We start from the raw sequence: 17,935 nt of genomic DNA on the forward strand, positions 1-17,935 counted from the left end.
CAAAATTTGAAATTTGTACTTACATGGTTTTTGTTGCATACTGAGCTACACTTTTATACAAAAAAATAATATACATAAAATAAACGAAAGAAAAATTAATATTTGCGCGCCACTGCATATGCCCATCAGTATGATTATGGATAATGATAAAAAAATAATAATAATATTTTGCAGTTTTTCAACTTTCACCATAACTATCAAAGAATTAATTACGCTTTTCCATAGTTATGGAAAATGGAATGTTGTATGATTACGATTTCACACACTTACCGCACCATTATGACAACGCCGACAACGATGGCCGCAATGGTCGGCCACCACGTTTTGAATGGGTCAGCATTTTCAAAAAGCGACATCAATTTTTCCATATTTGCAATGTTGGCACTTTTACCGCGCTGCTGCTCAGCAAGGAAATGCTGAATAAAGCAACAAAAGCACTATACTAAAATTCGAACACGTTTCAGCACAAAGTTATGTATTGCGTTACTAAATCGCTATCCAATGAAATATATTTGTAAACATACATAAACACATACATATGTACGTACAAATGTACCCAGCAAAATAACAACCATCATCTCATAACTGAATGTGGAATCGAAAAAAAAATTGGTAAGCGCTTCCTTTTTCGCTTCTAGGAGGTACTATTTTAACATGGGCATTTCATTGGCGATAATGGCTTGAGGACGACTTTGCATTACCCGTAAAGGGTTAAAGAATCAAAAGACGCTTTAGACATTCTAAAGCAATGCCTTCTAAAATACATTCCCGGTACAAAATCTTGAATCGCTTTATGTGGAAACGTCTTCGTCAAGGTATTACTTAGAATGTCAAAACAAACTTTTTTCTACTTCTTTAATCCATTATTTTGAAAGCAAAGTCTCTGCAAGCCATTGCCGCCCATATTAAAAAGTAATGCCTCCTAGAAGCGAAATTTCGAATTTCTTTCGATTCCACATTCGTTTCTTTCGTAAACACGCGACCACAAGAAGCTATTCCAGATATTTTACTGGGTGTGCGTGCACATGCGTTGGTATGCGTAGTATATGCCTGCGTACAGGACACGCTTTGAATAGAATGCGTGCACGTACGCCTGCACGCACAACAATAAAAAAATTGCAAAAAAAAAATGCCAGTGCGTTGGCTTGACAGGAATGCACGCGATAAACACAATAAATACACTATGAAATGTTATGAAATATGTATTCTTGTTTTTGTTTGCTCTTTTTGAGTTTTTTGTTTTATTATTTGATCGATACGTTTCGGTTCGAATCACTTATGCGCGTTGAATGCGAGATCAAATTTGAGAATCATCTTTCTACGTGCCACAAGCCGATTGCCTTGTTGAACGCACGTAAAATTGTGGTTTTAGGAGACTACTCTCACCGCTATTCAAATGGTTGCTTTGCAGCTACAGTGGGATTGAAAGTAGAGTTATAAAAAAAATAAATTAAGTTATTGTTAAGTGAAATAAAATAATAAAAGAAAAAAAAGATACTTGTGAGCGCACAGTGGTGCTAAACAGGAATTTACTAATTGAATTGCCTAATACAGCGTCTTAATTTTTCAACCGATTTGAAATCTAGAAGAGATTTGTGAAGGCATATTTTGGAACTTTCATTTGTTTATACAAATTTTTTTAGAGAAAAGTGCAGAGATATTAGCCATTTTGAAGAAAATCGATTTTCCTGTTGCTGTAAATGAGATTTACATAACAAAAACTAGCCTAAAACAATTATTGGGCTTCCAAAAATTTTTAATTTTTTATTCTGAACTTTTAGAAAATTTTTAGTTATGCGGTTTTATAGACCATTAAATTTTAGTACAAAAGTATAAAATGCAAGTGATCCTTAGTACACTTTATGTATGTATGTATGTATGTATTTATGAAAAAAAATTCTTAGCGCCATCAGCAAGAAAAAATATTAAAAATCAACGCGAATTCTCAGCCACTTAAAACTTGCACTCTTTTGTACTAAAATTTTGTGGGCTAGTTACAGCTGCACCTTTATCTGTTATACAGAAGCCTATAGAATTATAGTGCACTAACCTCAAAAAAAAAACGTAAGCGACATTTTTTTTCAAGCTTCTCTTTTTGATGCAGGAATAGGAAATAAAAATTACAACTTTTTTCTCTCCAATACAATTTAAACTATAAAGGGAGCTCGCTACCGAATGCCGATTACTCACAAAGAAATTTTAAATAGATTCGATCACGGATGTCGTGATTCAGGCCCTGAATTTATTTAATAGAAGGTTTAATCTATTACTCTCCACTACAGTTTTTTTTATTAAAACTAAATTTGAAGTGCTTGAGGTTGCCAACCCATTAGTTGGGCAGTGATACAAACAAACGTATTGCAAACGAAAAACATTTACATAAAGAGCTGATAGAGTTTGCAATTGGTTGTGGTCAGAGTTAACTTTCAATTTTCATTCTACGTGTGTTCGATGGCAAAATATGTATACTCCGCGTTCATTTAAATCTCTTTTCTCACTTTTCGGAAAATATTGGGAGATTTTTAGCCTTTGTTGTTAAAAATGGTAGAAAATAAAATATATTTAAAAATTGGGTAGATCTACCAATAAATTGTTATATTTTATAGGTAAAAAACCCACTTCATAAACATATTGAAGAAGAAGCTTTTTTAACCCTATAGGCATTGACATTTTGATTTATAAATCTTGTTGTTTGAAATATTTTTTCTACAGGTTTGTTTTAAATGACGCTTTAGCATGTTGTGAACTCAAAAAGCTGAATTTCATGACATAATTATGGAATAAGTTTTTAGCATCTTTTTATTGTGCGCAACATAACTGTTGTTAAAAAGGTTCTGCACAGAACCTAACCGCTGAGCGAATTTTGTCGAAGGGAGCGATGCCGTCTCGGGTGACATTCGCTGCAGCATTTCACCTAGTAAAACAGAACCGAAACGAAACGAAATTCGCATCAGCTAGTTGCAATGATTTTATTGCCAGTTTTACGAAAGCAATTGAACTAAGAAATTATTTATTTTATTTGAATTTAATATGGAAACTGAAAGAAAAAAAAATCCATTTTCACTTCAGTCAAAGCCAAAAAAATCTGACTAGAAAAATATTCTGGCGCTGTCCAGAATTAGGACGCCCTCTGACAGACGTAAAATTTCCTAGAGAATTATACCTTGTTTTATGCTGAATAAATTCTTTAGAGCCATTTTACAATTTTTTTCTATTCAATTTCACTCAGCCACCCACTGTACACATACTAAATACATAGAACACTAGCACATAGTATTCCATCAAATCTCATTCCACGCCGGATGGAATAGCGAGTAACCGGTGAATTTTATGTACATTCACAATTACAAAGCAATCATTTAAATTCCGTGTAGTCGCATAGTGCTTAGATATCTCAATGCTTTCCAAATTTCTCACCCGCATTTAGCTCTTGATTCAACCATTTTACCACGACAATTTCGTTTAGAATTAACATTCCCGCAACAACTGAGCAGTGAACTATGTACGAGAATGCGACCAGAGATTGTATGTATGTATGTAGGGTTGTACTGGTATATAGGAGCGGGCTACCGTGAGCGTAATGGAAGTGTGGCCATAGTACTCAACTGGGGGAGCGAGCAGCACCCATGCAGCATCGTTAAGCTGCCATACATACATACATAGAGATTTAAATGAAAGCAAAATGCAACTGCTAGCAATTGAATTTAAATGGAGTGCACAGCAAAGCAACTAGCAAAAGCCATCAGGCAAACGTGTGGACATACAGATAGATTGGATAAAGAAGAGGCGCGTCACTCACCGTCTGCTCCGTCAACTAATGCTACGACACGCAATGCTATATTTCCATGCAAGCTTTAGCCAAAGTAGGGTTTTCTATATACACACACAAACATACAAATTTATGTATGTATGTACATAAAAAATTACCCAATAACCCAAAGTGAATGTTAGGCCACTCAGGATAAAACCATTTCGTTAAAACAATTAACTTATAAAATTCTTTTATATTAATCTTCCACAAGGTCTTGTAGAGATGGTTTTACGAACTTATGTAGTCGTCTCCTGCTAAGTTATGTGCAGGGGCAGTTGAGGTGCTGTACACTTACTTCGTCTCTAGCTGCGACACTAGTCCGGCGCGCTAATTCCTAATATCACAGCATGGAAGACAATCAGTCTTTTGAGAAAGTATACGGCAATATTTAGTACGGATGTGAGATTTATTGTCGGAAGAGGGCTATGTAAGTAGATTCACAGAAGGAGAGGTTTTACCACCGTTCATTTAAAAGTGCCCATTGGGATACCTACCATATCCTTTCTCGGAAGAATGTTGGCAGTCGCAGCTCTCCTTATCAATTCGTCAGCTTTGTCGTTCTCCTCAATATCTCGGTGTGCAGGCATTCTATAATGCTGGGCCATCTCTTTCAGAGATCTTCGGCATTTAGTGAGGAACTTTGTGTGGTCTGTGCATGAGTTTTGTGCTTTCAGGGATGCTTGACTATCAGAAAAATTAAAACATGTTTTTTTTCTTCTCAGGTCTTTCGACTAGATGCCACGTGGCTTCCTGTACATAGATGTTACTATAGTTCGTTAGGAAGCCGAAATGACGTTTATGGTTTCAACTCTAGGGATAAGTTCCTTCTCCGATCTTTCCGTCGAGGTTGGAGCTATGCGTATACATTTTTATAGCGTTGCGTGTGCGATAAGGCCTAGGGTTCCAGTTATGTCGGGTTGGTATATTTTGCTTTGCTGCCTCTATGCTTAAGTGCACATTTAAGATACCTACCCGAAAATGCGCATCAAAAGCATTATTTTTTAACATTTATAAGGAAACTGCTCCGATAGATGCATTCAACATACCTGCACATTGGCGATACCTGCCTTAAAAATTGTGCGACTAGTATGAATTATCAATGAAAGTATTACGTTTACCTGCACTGGCCCTACAATTACCTAATTTTACAACCTTTTATTTATTTTGCTCATATCGCAGAACAACGAAAATGGCTATCAATTTATGTAGTTATATAGATAATTAGATAACATTCGGTAAAAATTTCGCTTGCAGTAATTTCATAGGGATTCGGATACCTTCCTCATTGAAGTAGTAAAGAAAATTCGCTTAAGTGCCTTTTTCGATTACGTGCACAAGTTTTTCGTGCAAAGAAGGATGTGCAGCTAAGCAAAATATACTGTAGTCATTTTGTAGTTTTTAGTGAGAGTACCAAAGGCCCTAAGAGCTTTGAGTAGCCAGATGTACCGTGAATCCACGAGCCTGCCCCTCTGAGTCATAGGGCTGAAATAGCCACTATCTCTCGAGTAATTACGTCAACCGTAGGCAGATGAAGGAGCATTAAGAGCTTCAGTAGGTCGAAAGTATAGACATCCACTTACACATAACTCCTCACTTCTCTGTACCCGTTGAATTTGTTTAAACGTTGTTGATTTATTAAGGGTAAGCTAGGTTGAGCAATGGCCGTGTAGCTCCAGTTTACTATCCTTTATTTGTTTCTTGATGCGTTTCATTGTGTTGTCAATACATATCAGCTTTTGATCGAGAACAACCCCAAGATACCTGGCAGTGCGTTTAAGTTTCAGTCTTGAACCATCCATTATAAGGGGTTTAAGAGCTAGTACTTTGCACCGTATGGTAAAATAAACCAACTCAGTTTTATCTGGGTTTACATCCAGAGCGAAGTTTGTAGTCCAAGTAACTAGTGAAGTAAGAGCGGTTTCCATGATATTGCGCAAAGTTTGTAGAAATTTCCTCCGTACAACTATTGCAACATGATCGGCATACGCAATTAGTATTACATTTCCCTCCACCTTCATGCGTGACCACAGTTATTCACCGTCACTGTCCATTGGAGTAGAGTGCGCTTCCTGACGGACCTGCGAATTTTCTGCCCCATCTCATTGTCCTGCTGGTCAATAATGGGTGGAAGAGCCCAACCAGAGTTTTATTCATCCGCAGGTCAGATCCGAGGTAATCGACGAGGACAGCAGAAGATGGAATGATGAAATACTCTATTAGTTTCATATGGCTTGCACAAACCAAATAATGCGCACGGATATAATTTGCCTTTTATGTCAACTCGCCGCCATCATACCTGAAAAGCTAATTTCCAAAGCCGCAAGCTCCAGCATCTCGACTGGCTGCTCCACCTTAACTACTCTGGTCGGTTCAATGATATTCAGTAGGACGGATTTTGGATGTCTATTGGGATTATAGCTTTTCGGCTTCTGGTGTTGTTAATCGCAAATTTTTTGCTGTACAGAGGCGTGTTATTTTGTAGGCTCAAACAAGATAGTGATCCGAGCCAATGTTTGGCCCTCGAATCGTAAATCCATCGGGAGTACTGGTTTATTGCAGCATATTTGACTTTGTCGCCCGTTTTCATTCGGATTTGCTTATGTTGAAGTCTGCTGCTACATACTATCTTGGTTCGAACCCCGTTTTTTCTTCAAGGAGGGTGAATTTTCCGACAACGTTATTAAAGATCCCTTCCTTGCCCACTGTGGCACGATTTTGATATCAGAACGGGAGCAGTGCTACTAAGTTTACGCTAAGCGTTCATTTAAAAGATTTTAGAAGCCTTACCCTTTTTTTCCCTTGGAGGCGTGGACGAAAATGAGTGAGGCATTAAAGAATCTCGCTTTGATGCATATTGCCGTGAGATGATCATTCACTTGAGTGCAGGGCAGTACACAGCTAAGAAATCTGTCCCCTTTGTCGCCACGTTTATCGCATTTTTAGAGGATATCGGTGATGACAGCTATAGTCTTACCCAGGACACTAACCAGCCTGAAGGTGCACCTTCTCCCTTTAAGGGTCCGGATATGCAACATACTTGCCATCGACTACGGTGGTAACATATAATACTTTTTAGTAATTTTCATTGAACATTTGCTTTACGTGTCAGTTCCCAAACCCACCGCACAATATATCGAAGGCTTATATTCAATATGACCTATTTGCAGTTTACACAAAAGCTAATTCCTGATGTTAAACCCCATCTGAGGCTTAACTGCCATCACTGGTTGCAAATTTGATTTTGAAGTTCAATAGTTAATTCTTCTGACAAGCGGTATACAAGGCCGAATGCTGGGCTTGACAGTTAAGTCTATGGTGGATTGGTGTATGGGAATCTATTTTTTGTAAAAAACTGTAGATAGGTCATACTTGATATAAGCCCTCGAATTGTAGAATTATTCACTACGAAAGTATTTAAAATAGCTGAGACCATTCAATAGCAGGCTTTAGACTTTGGTTTACTGGGCATGCCCATTGCAAAATCATTTGTGTTGCAAATTTTTAGTTTTCATAAGTTGTCATCACACAGTGGTGCAGCGAACTATTCGTGCTTATGTAGATGCAGTTCGATGCATTTGAATCTAAGGCTAGCATGTTTTTTTTTAGTTCTTTTGTATTATGTACGATTCGATTGAGCTTTCATCGAATAATGATATTGCTGATGGTGGCATTGATGCTGTTGCTATTGTTGTTATTACTGTGATAAGATTGCCTATGAAATGGCAGTGTAATTGATAATTCCAATAATGGCAAATACGCATTCAAATGTATGCCTGTATGGAAATGGCTGTAATGTAGTTGAATGTGAAAATGAAAAAAAAAAAATTATAATAAACAGAAAAGCCAACGATGCAATGACGTGCACCTCAGGCTCTTTATGGAAGTTTATGCTTAGCTGAGTATGTATTTCTATATCTATCTATAGTAAAAATTGTAAATGAAAAATACTTGTGGGTTGATTTACACATGCACATATGTATGTATGCTAGTAAGTCTAGTATAATATGCTACAATGTTGAAAACTAAATTTTTGCTTCCGGTGTGCTTATCAATAGGGGATCTACATATACACTAGGCGACAAATGAAAGTGTACACCTTGTTCTAATATTCACAATTATTTTCATCAACAATTTTCTGCTTTAATTATATATGAAAATATTGTGTTTTATATAACGAGCCCCAACCGCCAAAATAAAATAAGCGACATTTTTTCAAAATGTTGTTTTTGATGCAGAAATATTCCTAGAGCATCTAGATGCATTTCTGCATCGAAAAAAAAAATAATTGAAAAAATTTCGCTTACGTTATTTTGGCGGTTACAGCTCGATAAACCATATGAATCACACTTTTTATAAAGTTCACAAAAATTCAAAAAATGTTCATTAAAATATTAAACTTTTTATTCAAAAAATTATCAAAAATCAACGCGATGTTTAGCCGGTTAAAACTTGCACTTGCATCCTCGAAAATTTTATAGAAGTTCTGAATAAAAAGTTTAAAATTTTTAAGAATATTGATACGAACTTTACAAAACTTGCTAACACAATTGACCTCTGAACTTGTAGTTTGCTGATTCGCAACTGTAGCAGCGGCCTTATATACCTGCGCTCGCACTCATGGCAACTCTAAAACGTTCTGCCGTGTGTCGCTCATTCTTTTATTCTCTCGCTGTATTCCTCTACTTGACGTTTCTTGCTGTCGAATATTCTACGTCTTTCATCGAACATTCTGCCATTTTCTTGTTGTTCGATTCGCATTGCCGCAGTATTCGCCAAAATATTAGGGGTCTTCCATTAAATTCGTAAAAGCCTCGTAAACCTAGTATAGCTCGTAAATTTACAAGCCTCGTAAAAGGTCTGTAAAATTTATATGGAGCTCAATTTACGAGCCCCTCGTAAGATTACGAGGAGAATTTGATGCGAAAGTGACCTCGTAAACTTCAGTGTTGCCGAGGGGGTCGAAATTTGTATACTAAAATGTATGATGCAATAATGAAAAAAAAATAATAATAAGCCAAAAGAATGAATGAATTTGATCCACTAACTGTATTGACTTAGGTTTTCTGCTAGTTATCGCAAAATTCTTGTTGATCTGTCAAACAATCATTTTACACCTTTTCACAAAGGGGTCGTTCCCATAATAGTCTCGTAAACTTACGAGTTTTATACAGTTCACGACTTTACGAGTTTAAATGAATCCCCTAATTATATTAGAATAAGGTGTACACTTTCATTTGTCGCCTAGTGTTTGTATGTATGTATATGTATTACTATTCTTTCCCTCGTAATAAATACCAACGTTCTATGTAGCATACTCTTATATATGTGTGTACATAAGTAGGTATAGGCGCATGATATAAATATGTATATAAATATGCTGAACAGTTATTTTATTTCAGTGATTTGGGATATACATATAATATTTTTTCCACCTTGTGTAAAAATAAATGTTTTTTTTTTTTCGGATATCCCACTAGCGAATATGTCCCATGCAATGGCCGTACACAAGCCATGGATTTTCCACATTTATTTCACAAACCTTCATTTATCGCCATTAAGAACGCAAGGTGGACAGGCAACTGCAAGTATTTGAAATGACATGGTACGTCTAGTGCGATGATATGGATTCTTGGAATCAGATTTGCCATTGATTACCACTACTATTACTATTGATCTTGATTTACCATTGAGAATTTTCGCTTCAATCATATTGTGCATGCATTTTTGTAATTACAGTAAGTCTGGTTCCATTGCAGAATCGGGGAGAATTTACATTTCGGAGATGAATTGAGTAGTCCACTTGCAAAGTGCGCTATGTAAATTTTTTAGATTTTTAGTTTTTGATGGTTAACGTACAAGTATTTAAAGTAGTTTCATGTCCACTAACAATACAGTGCAAAATCCTTATATATTCTGGAAAAAGTCGCTATAATACTTACGGTATGTATATATACACTTTCAAAAGTCGCTATAATATTTATTGTACGTACTTATATGTACATGTTCAAAAGTCTCCATCTTCTGATGAACTTAGAAAACTCCAAGAAAGCCTAGTAAAAGACGTCTTAAAAAAGAAGCAGACCAACCTCCATGGAAGAGAGAACGCGAAAAGCTTAAAAAAGCTGGCTATATAAAACTTAGTTTTCAAAACTCGCTATATTTAATTTCTATATATAAAATTTCCAAAAACTACCACACTGCGATTTTTATTTTTATTTATTTAAAGAAATATATAATTTGGATGTTACCTGTTGTTGTAGATGTTTTTTTTTTTTAATTTATGGCTTAATACTCACTTAACGCTGTTTGCAAATGGACTACTCAGTTATGGACGCAGAAATATTGAGTGGCAATATGTATGGCGACATCCCCGGGAGCTGTAATGAATTCAGAAAAACAACCTTATCTGCATTCGTAGCTAAAAAAAATTAAAAAACTTTTTTATATATGTAATTACTCAATTGGATGCCACGTTGATACAAAAATTTTGTCGAAGTTCTTTTACACTGCTATCACCAGCGGTTTCCGAGTTGAACATTTTCAGAGGTGGAGCGTAAGTGTGCCTTCGAACGACAAGGCCCAGCCAGCGGAGTCGCTGTATTTTAATTCGCTGCACAATGTCCATGTCGTTGTTAAGCTCATTGTTTATCTTATGGGACTCATAGAGTGTGGTTTTTGTACGTTGAGAGAGTACTTTATTTCTGAATGGCCTACTCAGTCCAAAGTAGCACTTATTGGCAAGAGTGATTCTGCGTTGAATTTCGATGCTGACCTTATTATTGGTGTTAATGCTGGTTCCCAAGTAAAATAAATTCTCTACTTTCTCGAAATTGTAACTGGCAACACTGACGTGGTTGCCAAGGCGCGAATGTGCTGACTGTTTGTTTGATGACAGGAGATACTTCGTCTTGTTCTCGTTTACCACCAAACCTATTCGCTTTGCTTCCTTACCTAACTTGGAAAAGATGATGTCGATGTCATCGGCATACGGCAGTAGTTGCACGCTCTTGAAAGTAAAATTTTCCAGAGCGGTTTAGTTCTCCGGCTCTTATTATCTTCTCCAACATCATATTAAAGAAACCGCACGAAAGAGAGTCGCCCTCTCTGAAACCCCGTTTGGTGGCAAACGGCTCGAAGTGGTCTTTGTCAATTATGATGGAGCTGGCGGTATTGGTCAATGTCATTTACACAGTCATATCTATTTCGCGGGAATACCAAATTCGGATATGACGGCGTTTCGGCAAGTCATTTGGTTAAATGGCAGACAAATTTTAAAACGATTAAAATATTCGGGTGGAACCTTACCTCTATAGATGATGATACATATGTATATGGTATTATAGATGATGGTATCAGATATTTAGATGATGGATTTTGTCGCCAATTTTGGTCACCCTTTTTAAAATTTGATTTGGAGGCAAATCGCTTTCGGCGTTGTGTCATTTTCAGTGTAATTTCGTTTTTGCTTCGTTCATATTTATCCTAAAGTAATAGTAGTAAAAATATTGGACGTACAATAAAGTTGTATGGCATTATTTGTGTAGATTTTTCATCACCGTGAAAGTTCCATTACCATTAATGACTCCCCTTTTACCCAGTTTCTTCTAGTATTTGTACGAAATAACAAATAAACAGTTTTTAATCGCTTTTGTTACTTAGTTTCGGTGCGCTTCGTAGACCTAGTAGTACTATTTGCAATCACGCGTCCACGAAAGGCTATATTTCTCATTACCACCTGCATTTGAGCTGACCTTTGAACCTATCACTGGGACTTTAGCATACATACATACATACATATGCATTTATGAATGTATGCGTATTTTTCTCACAGCTACCGCGCCAATCCATAATGCAATTTAATTAATACACAATTTTGATTAAATCAACAACGCAATATAAATTTCATTTTACCAATTACGATTTATTTTAATTAGTTTATATGCTAATTTGAAGCTATTTTAAATGCTTATGTGTGTGTGTGTTGTATGCAAGTTTTTATGTGAATGTATGGCGTGTGTTTATTCGTATTGTTTACAGAGCGTCCCAAAACGCATTTTAATTACTAATTACTCAATAGTATACAAGTATAGTTTTTGTGGCATTTGTTTTTTTTTGTGTTTTTTTTTTAGCACGCGCCAAACAAGTATTCACAAATGAAATTAGTTTTTCTTTTAACTTTAGAGTTTTTAAAATTAGTATCACTATTAAGCTTTCAACTCTTTTTCATAGATGATTTATTTATTTTTAATCAAAGTTCCCTTTACGTAAAGTTTTTTTTTACTAAAACTACTGCTATGTTTTTAGATTTCGTGAGAGTCAATCCTTTTTTAATTAAGTATTATCATAATGCATGAATAGTATTAATATATTTAGCGATAAATGCGCGTGATTTATAGTTTATTCAATTCTTTTTTACATAGAAAGTAAATTTTACAAATCCTTTTGATCTTAAATCTATTCATGCTGTACGTCATTTAACATTTTTTTTTAATAAAGACTATTTAATAACTAATTAATAATAATTTCACACCTTGTCAAGTTGTGCTTCGTACCTGTCGTCACCTTAAATGCAAAACGCCGTAACCATAAATTTTTTATGTAATTCGATGAAATGCTTGATGATCAATCAAAAAGTTAATTTTGGATTCTTTGTTAGTTACGGCCTTTTGCATTTCCGGTGACGATATAAACATATGTATGCATTATTTTTCTTCAAGAATAGTATCATTTTAGATTAATTTTGAAGAATAGTCAATTTTGCAAAAAAGTGGTAAAAATAAAAGTACTATCTTGCATACTTTGGAGATTAATGTTAAAAAATACAGAAAAGGCAGGGACCGAAAATAATACTTATTTTCAAAATTTCAATTCAAAAAGTCAGTCGGAAAGAATTTTCAGTCAAAAGTAAAAGTTAAAACTTGGCTTTTATTTTTTCGGTCAAATATAAAAGTTAAAATTTGACTTTTATTTTTTCTGTCAAAAATAAAAGTTAAAAATTGACTTTTATTTTTTCGGTCAATTATAAAAGTTAAATCTGACTTTTATTGTTTCGGTCATAATAGCAATTTACATATTCACAATACAACATGTTTTAATAAAAAATGCACATCCTTTCAATTGCAGTTTTCTATCTTCTTTAAATATATTGATTTTCTTTAATTTAAGCTTTAAGTTATTCACCTTTTTACAGGAATAATTCGGAATTCAATTTAACAATTAACATAGCTGCCAAGTTCTGCTCCGACAAATTGTATCACAAATCGCTAAGAATAAGTTTAGTACTGAGAGCGCGTGTTCTACACTGACTTGTGTCGCTGGCAATTGATGTATAATACATGCCAGACCTCTGAGTCGGGGATATATACATTTTTTGCTCTCCCAGTAATCCATAAGGTCCGTATATACATCAATGCGGTTCTCCTTATAGATGCCAATTTCCATAAACGCTTTTCGAACATAATCTTCGGAAAAAGTAAAAGTCATATTTTAACTTTTATATTTGACTGAAAAAATTAAAGTCAAGTGTTAACTTTTGATTTCGACTGAAAAAATTAATGTCATATTTTAGCTTTTATTTTGGACCAAAAAAATAAAAGTCAATTTTTAACTTTTTTTTTGACTGAAAACAAGTCGGTGAAAAAATAACGAATATTTTTTGACTTTTTTGAAAAAAAGCATAACCGTTACGGTCCCTGAAAAAATGTGATTTCCAAATTGCGTCACAAGAATATGCATCACTCTCCTGTGACACGGCAAAAGATGTAACTGGTAAAGCGGAGAAAATTTAAGTTTTTGTAACTAATTTTCCTGATTCAATAACACCAAAGGCATTTCCAAGAATGGATTAACTCCAAAAAATGCTAAAACAGCAGATTTGGCGGAACCAAGGCGATTTGTTGGAAATAAAATTAAAAGAAATTTAACGACCTGAAAAAAGTCAAACTGCAACAATAAGGTTATATGGAAATTACAGAAGGTCCTTCGCAAAGTAAGATTTTTATTGCATCGACCGAAATTGAAGAAAACAATTTATGATTGTGATGGTTTCGGTTATGCGCAAATCTTCATACCTTTCATGAACGTCAGAAAATTTAGCTTCAACTTTTAAAAGTTTTTTTAATAGTTTTTTTGGGAGCTAAACTTTATACTAAATTTTCACTGTGAATTTTTTATTTATGATAAGCAAGCAGAGAAAATATTTTTTTCACCTCAATTACTAGTGCTAGTATATAACAAGAACTCATATCTGAACAATCAGTACTATATAAGATACAACTTATACAACATCGATTTTAATGATTCTCACAGTAGTCCTTGAATTATCGATAAGTAAACAGGTCAGAAAATTTCATGGTTGTATTGAACTGCCTATATAAAGGAGTTACATCGCAAAAACCTATATCTGAACAGTCAGTGGTATGGGAGATATAGCATTTAGAGAAGCGATGTTGATAATTTTTTCAGTAGACCTAGTAGTATGATTAGTTTATAAATACATAGCTCACAAAAGTACATGGTTTTAGCTGTCTTAATGAAAAAGTTTTAAAACACAACCTCATATCTGAACAATCAGTTATATAAAAACTATAAGTTAAAGTTAGCCGATTATTTTGGTATACATATTCTTCTGGTACACTTACAAACATCGCACCAAAGTTATAATACATTAAACGGTATGACATCAAAACTTAAACCCCGACTGGCTCACTTGAGCTTAAGGAATTTCAGAAAGGGACATCAAGATATTCAAGAAAATTTAACATCACGACTAGTGTTTTGAACGCCTCCACATGCTTTGGAAGGACGACTAGAAAGTGGTGGTTTTCCCTAGCGAAAATTGTTAGGATGGCTCCAGCGGTTCCAATAATTATTTTGATAATTTTTGAAGGGAAGAACGTTGTGTGATTCCATTCTGTGATCGAGAAGAGACTATGGCGGTAAGAAGCGCTATTTCGTAGCTTAGAACAATTGACATTAAATTTATAGTCTCATAAATTACGAAAAAGTTTGTCAATAAAGTATCAAGAAAACATTCAACATTCAACATTCGAATTTTCTGAATATTTTTCTTGAATATGCCAGCAAAATAACGTACCTATACACATGGAGAAAGAAAAGTTTCTAGGCTAAGTATGAAAACCCCATTCCTTATTGATTTTATGTGAAAATTCGTATTGGTTTTATTAATAAAAATGTATTTTAAAATCATACAGAAAACTGCTTGATCCATTGAAAAGTACGTACTTCTTCTTAATTATATTTATGTAATGTCGACTTGAAGTCGTTTAAATAGAATAATGTCGATAAGGCGACCACCGTAGACGAAAAGGTAGAGAGAATTCCTTCTTGATTTCATTGAAAACATCCTATTAACTAAAAATAAGAAGGCTTTCTTCTTCAAGTTATTTATTAAGTGGTTTTCGCTCTGTGTAGGAGCCGTAAAAACGAGTATAACAAAGCAAAGTCTTCATTTTTACACCGAGTTAGCGAGTACCAAGCTCGGTGTGAAGATCTCAGATGACTTCCCAGCCAGCAGAGGAATATAAATTTCGCCGACAGTGCGGTTTGGTACAATTCTCCATATACGGAAACGAAGAGAAAACGACTACAATTTTCATTAATTTTTGTATCCGAAAAACATTCGATACATTCGAAAAAGATCATGTTATTTGAAAGCAATAATTGTATTTAATTTGTTTAAGCTGAACATTTGAAAGCATGTATACGTAGTCGGCAGTAGCTGAGCGTGTAGAGGAGCATGCTGGTATTTGTTAGCTTTCAGAAGTTGTTGGGTTCGAATAGCGTCAGCCGCTTCTATTTTTCAAACCATGCAAAAGGATCTGTGAAGTGCAGAAGGAAAGCGTATTGAACGAAAAATGCAGTAAGAAAAATTTCAGAAAAACAGCCAAAACATTTCATACGCTTCTGCCACATACTGAAGTCGAAATACGGTTCATAAAAGTATCCCAAAGTGGAAAAAATCCGCATTTCATTCACTTTTTTCCTTTTTCGGATCCATGACCGAATTTTTTGTTGGCTAGGTTAATTAATATCTGCCATTTTGTTTACAAGACAAAATACATTGGGATCATATAAATAGCTGCATATATGTACATACATATCTATGTTCTGCATCAAAAAGAAAATTAAAAAAATGAGCAAATTTTTTAGCGGTTAGCACTCAATATGTACTAAGTAATTAAATAAAAACAAAAAAATTATATTTATTGGGAACGGAAGTAGAGCCAAGAGCGGAGCTCGGAGCGGAGCTAGAGTGCAGTGATAAAAAAAACCTCTTTGGTGCATTGTACCTACACTTCCATTCACAAACGTACGCTTTTCGCAATATTTTCTAAAGTTTTTCGTACACTTGTTCTGAATACTAGAACTATCAAAATACATTTTTGTAAATTATGTTTGAATTTTACAGTATGCCCTTCCAAGGAAGGTACATTTATTTCCCAGTGCTCAGTGAGTTTTTTTAACACACGGCATCAACCAAGCTATGCCCAAACGTCATAGTTTCTGATTAACCTGATTCTGATTGTGTTTACACTGCATTTAGTTTTAGTTTTTTTTTTTCAACATCCAATTATGATAAATGCAATAAGTTCTACCTATAAAAGCAAAATTGCTAGGTTCACTATTTTCAAAATGTACATTTGCAATGAATATTTAATTAATTCCTTTTTTTTAATTTTGCATCATGCCGCAAAAAAGTAGCTAACTTTTGTTGGAGTTTTCTATATTTTTTTATTGTTTAGCAGCAATTATGCAAGTCCTGGGTTAACCTTCATATGCTCGGGATTAAAAACTTGCGTAGATCAGCGGGAAGTCTGAATTTTTAGCAAGCATAAATTTCTGTGGATAACCATTTAAAAACATAAAAAAACACGATTACGCTAACTGTTACACTGTTTAATTTGAACATGTGAGGATAAATTTACAGAAAAATTGAAGCTGAATGTGCAGAAATGCTTGCTGTTATTTGCTTACTTTCAAAAGGTCCACGTCCAAATACCATCAGAGGCAAAATGTTAAAATTATAATAAACATTTTTCTTTTGTATATGAAAAAACATCTGCTAAGTGCAGAAAATAAGTGTATTCAAACGAAAAAATCAGCAAAAAAAAAAGGGGTTTAATGTAAACAAAAGTGTAGTTAATATCACCAAGTCGTTTTTGAAAATATCAAAAATTAAATGGGATTACTTGAAAGTGTTGAAATAGGAGACGTTAAGTAACGAGAGAGAATTCTAGACGATGCTTCCACAAATCGTAGCCTGGCACCACATCCTCCTCTGATTCGTTATTAGTTTTGTTCTCCAATTTTGTGGGGTATTTTAGTTTTAACCATAGGAAGGTCGAGTGGTTCATATCGTGATTCGTTTTTGCAAAAACTACTTCGTAGGGGTACATGTACTCGAATATATATTTCTAAGTACTGGTATTAGAACACTACTAACTGTGCATCCTAAATCCATAGATTTTCATATTCTTGTAAAGTTTTTGTTTAAGACTTTTGTATAAGATTTGAACCCCTTAGCTGCACTATGTTCACGCATATGTTCAAAAAGGAATGTTCTGGTAAGTGTTCTGGTGTTAAAATGTTCTTAACATATTTTTATTTTTTTTTTAACGCTAGACAAAAGTTTTTGTTGGTGTTAATTGAAATAAAAAATGATATGTATTTAATCGGATTTTGCTTCAAAAAGTCAAAACTTCATCTTGGTTGTAAAAAACGTACAGATTGACCACCACTTGCGGAAATTAAAGTTTGGGCATAACATAGTTGAGATCCTAAAATTTCCATAACGCTCTGTTATACAAAAAAAAAAACTCTTGAAGTCTTTGACCTGTAGTTATAGCCAAAATAAAGTCGACTCTAAGGCTAAAAGCAGCTTTTATGATAGACATCCCATCGAAAGTTGTGTCAACGAGCTGCTCTTAGCTTTATAGGTGACTTCGATCTTTCACTGCGAACGAAAGACAGTCAGACGAGTTCTGGTCAATAACTTAGTTCAGTAAAAGCCGTCAATACAATTATCTCTTTCAAAACTACTATAAAGTGGCTAATCTAAAAAAAATGTATACAATTGTTGGATTATTTTATTTGTTAATTGAT

General features: G+C 34.6%; 1 protein-coding gene across 3 annotated transcripts in view; it reads right to left on the bottom strand.

Moving 5' to 3' along the window:
• LOC118737880 (retinol dehydrogenase 13) overlaps positions 1-17,935 on the bottom strand; it is a 60,957-nt gene that overhangs the window by 40,102 nt on the left and 2,920 nt on the right. The window contains exon 1 of one of the 3 annotated variants that reach the window (XM_036468683.1): positions 271-417. The exons of the other annotated variants lie outside the window; for them this stretch is intronic. Coding sequence (XP_036324576.1) covers positions 271-368 — 98 coding nt within the window. The 5' untranslated portion in view covers positions 369-417. Of the gene's footprint in view, positions 1-270; positions 418-17,935 lie in introns of those variants that run through there. 3 annotated transcript variants of the gene reach the window in all.

This window comes from Rhagoletis pomonella, unplaced genomic scaffold (assembly GCF_013731165.1).
Source record: "Rhagoletis pomonella isolate Grant_MI unplaced genomic scaffold, Rhpom_1.0 Rhpom_scaffold_00004, whole genome shotgun sequence".
Taxonomy (NCBI): domain Eukaryota; kingdom Metazoa; phylum Arthropoda; class Insecta; order Diptera; family Tephritidae; genus Rhagoletis; species Rhagoletis pomonella.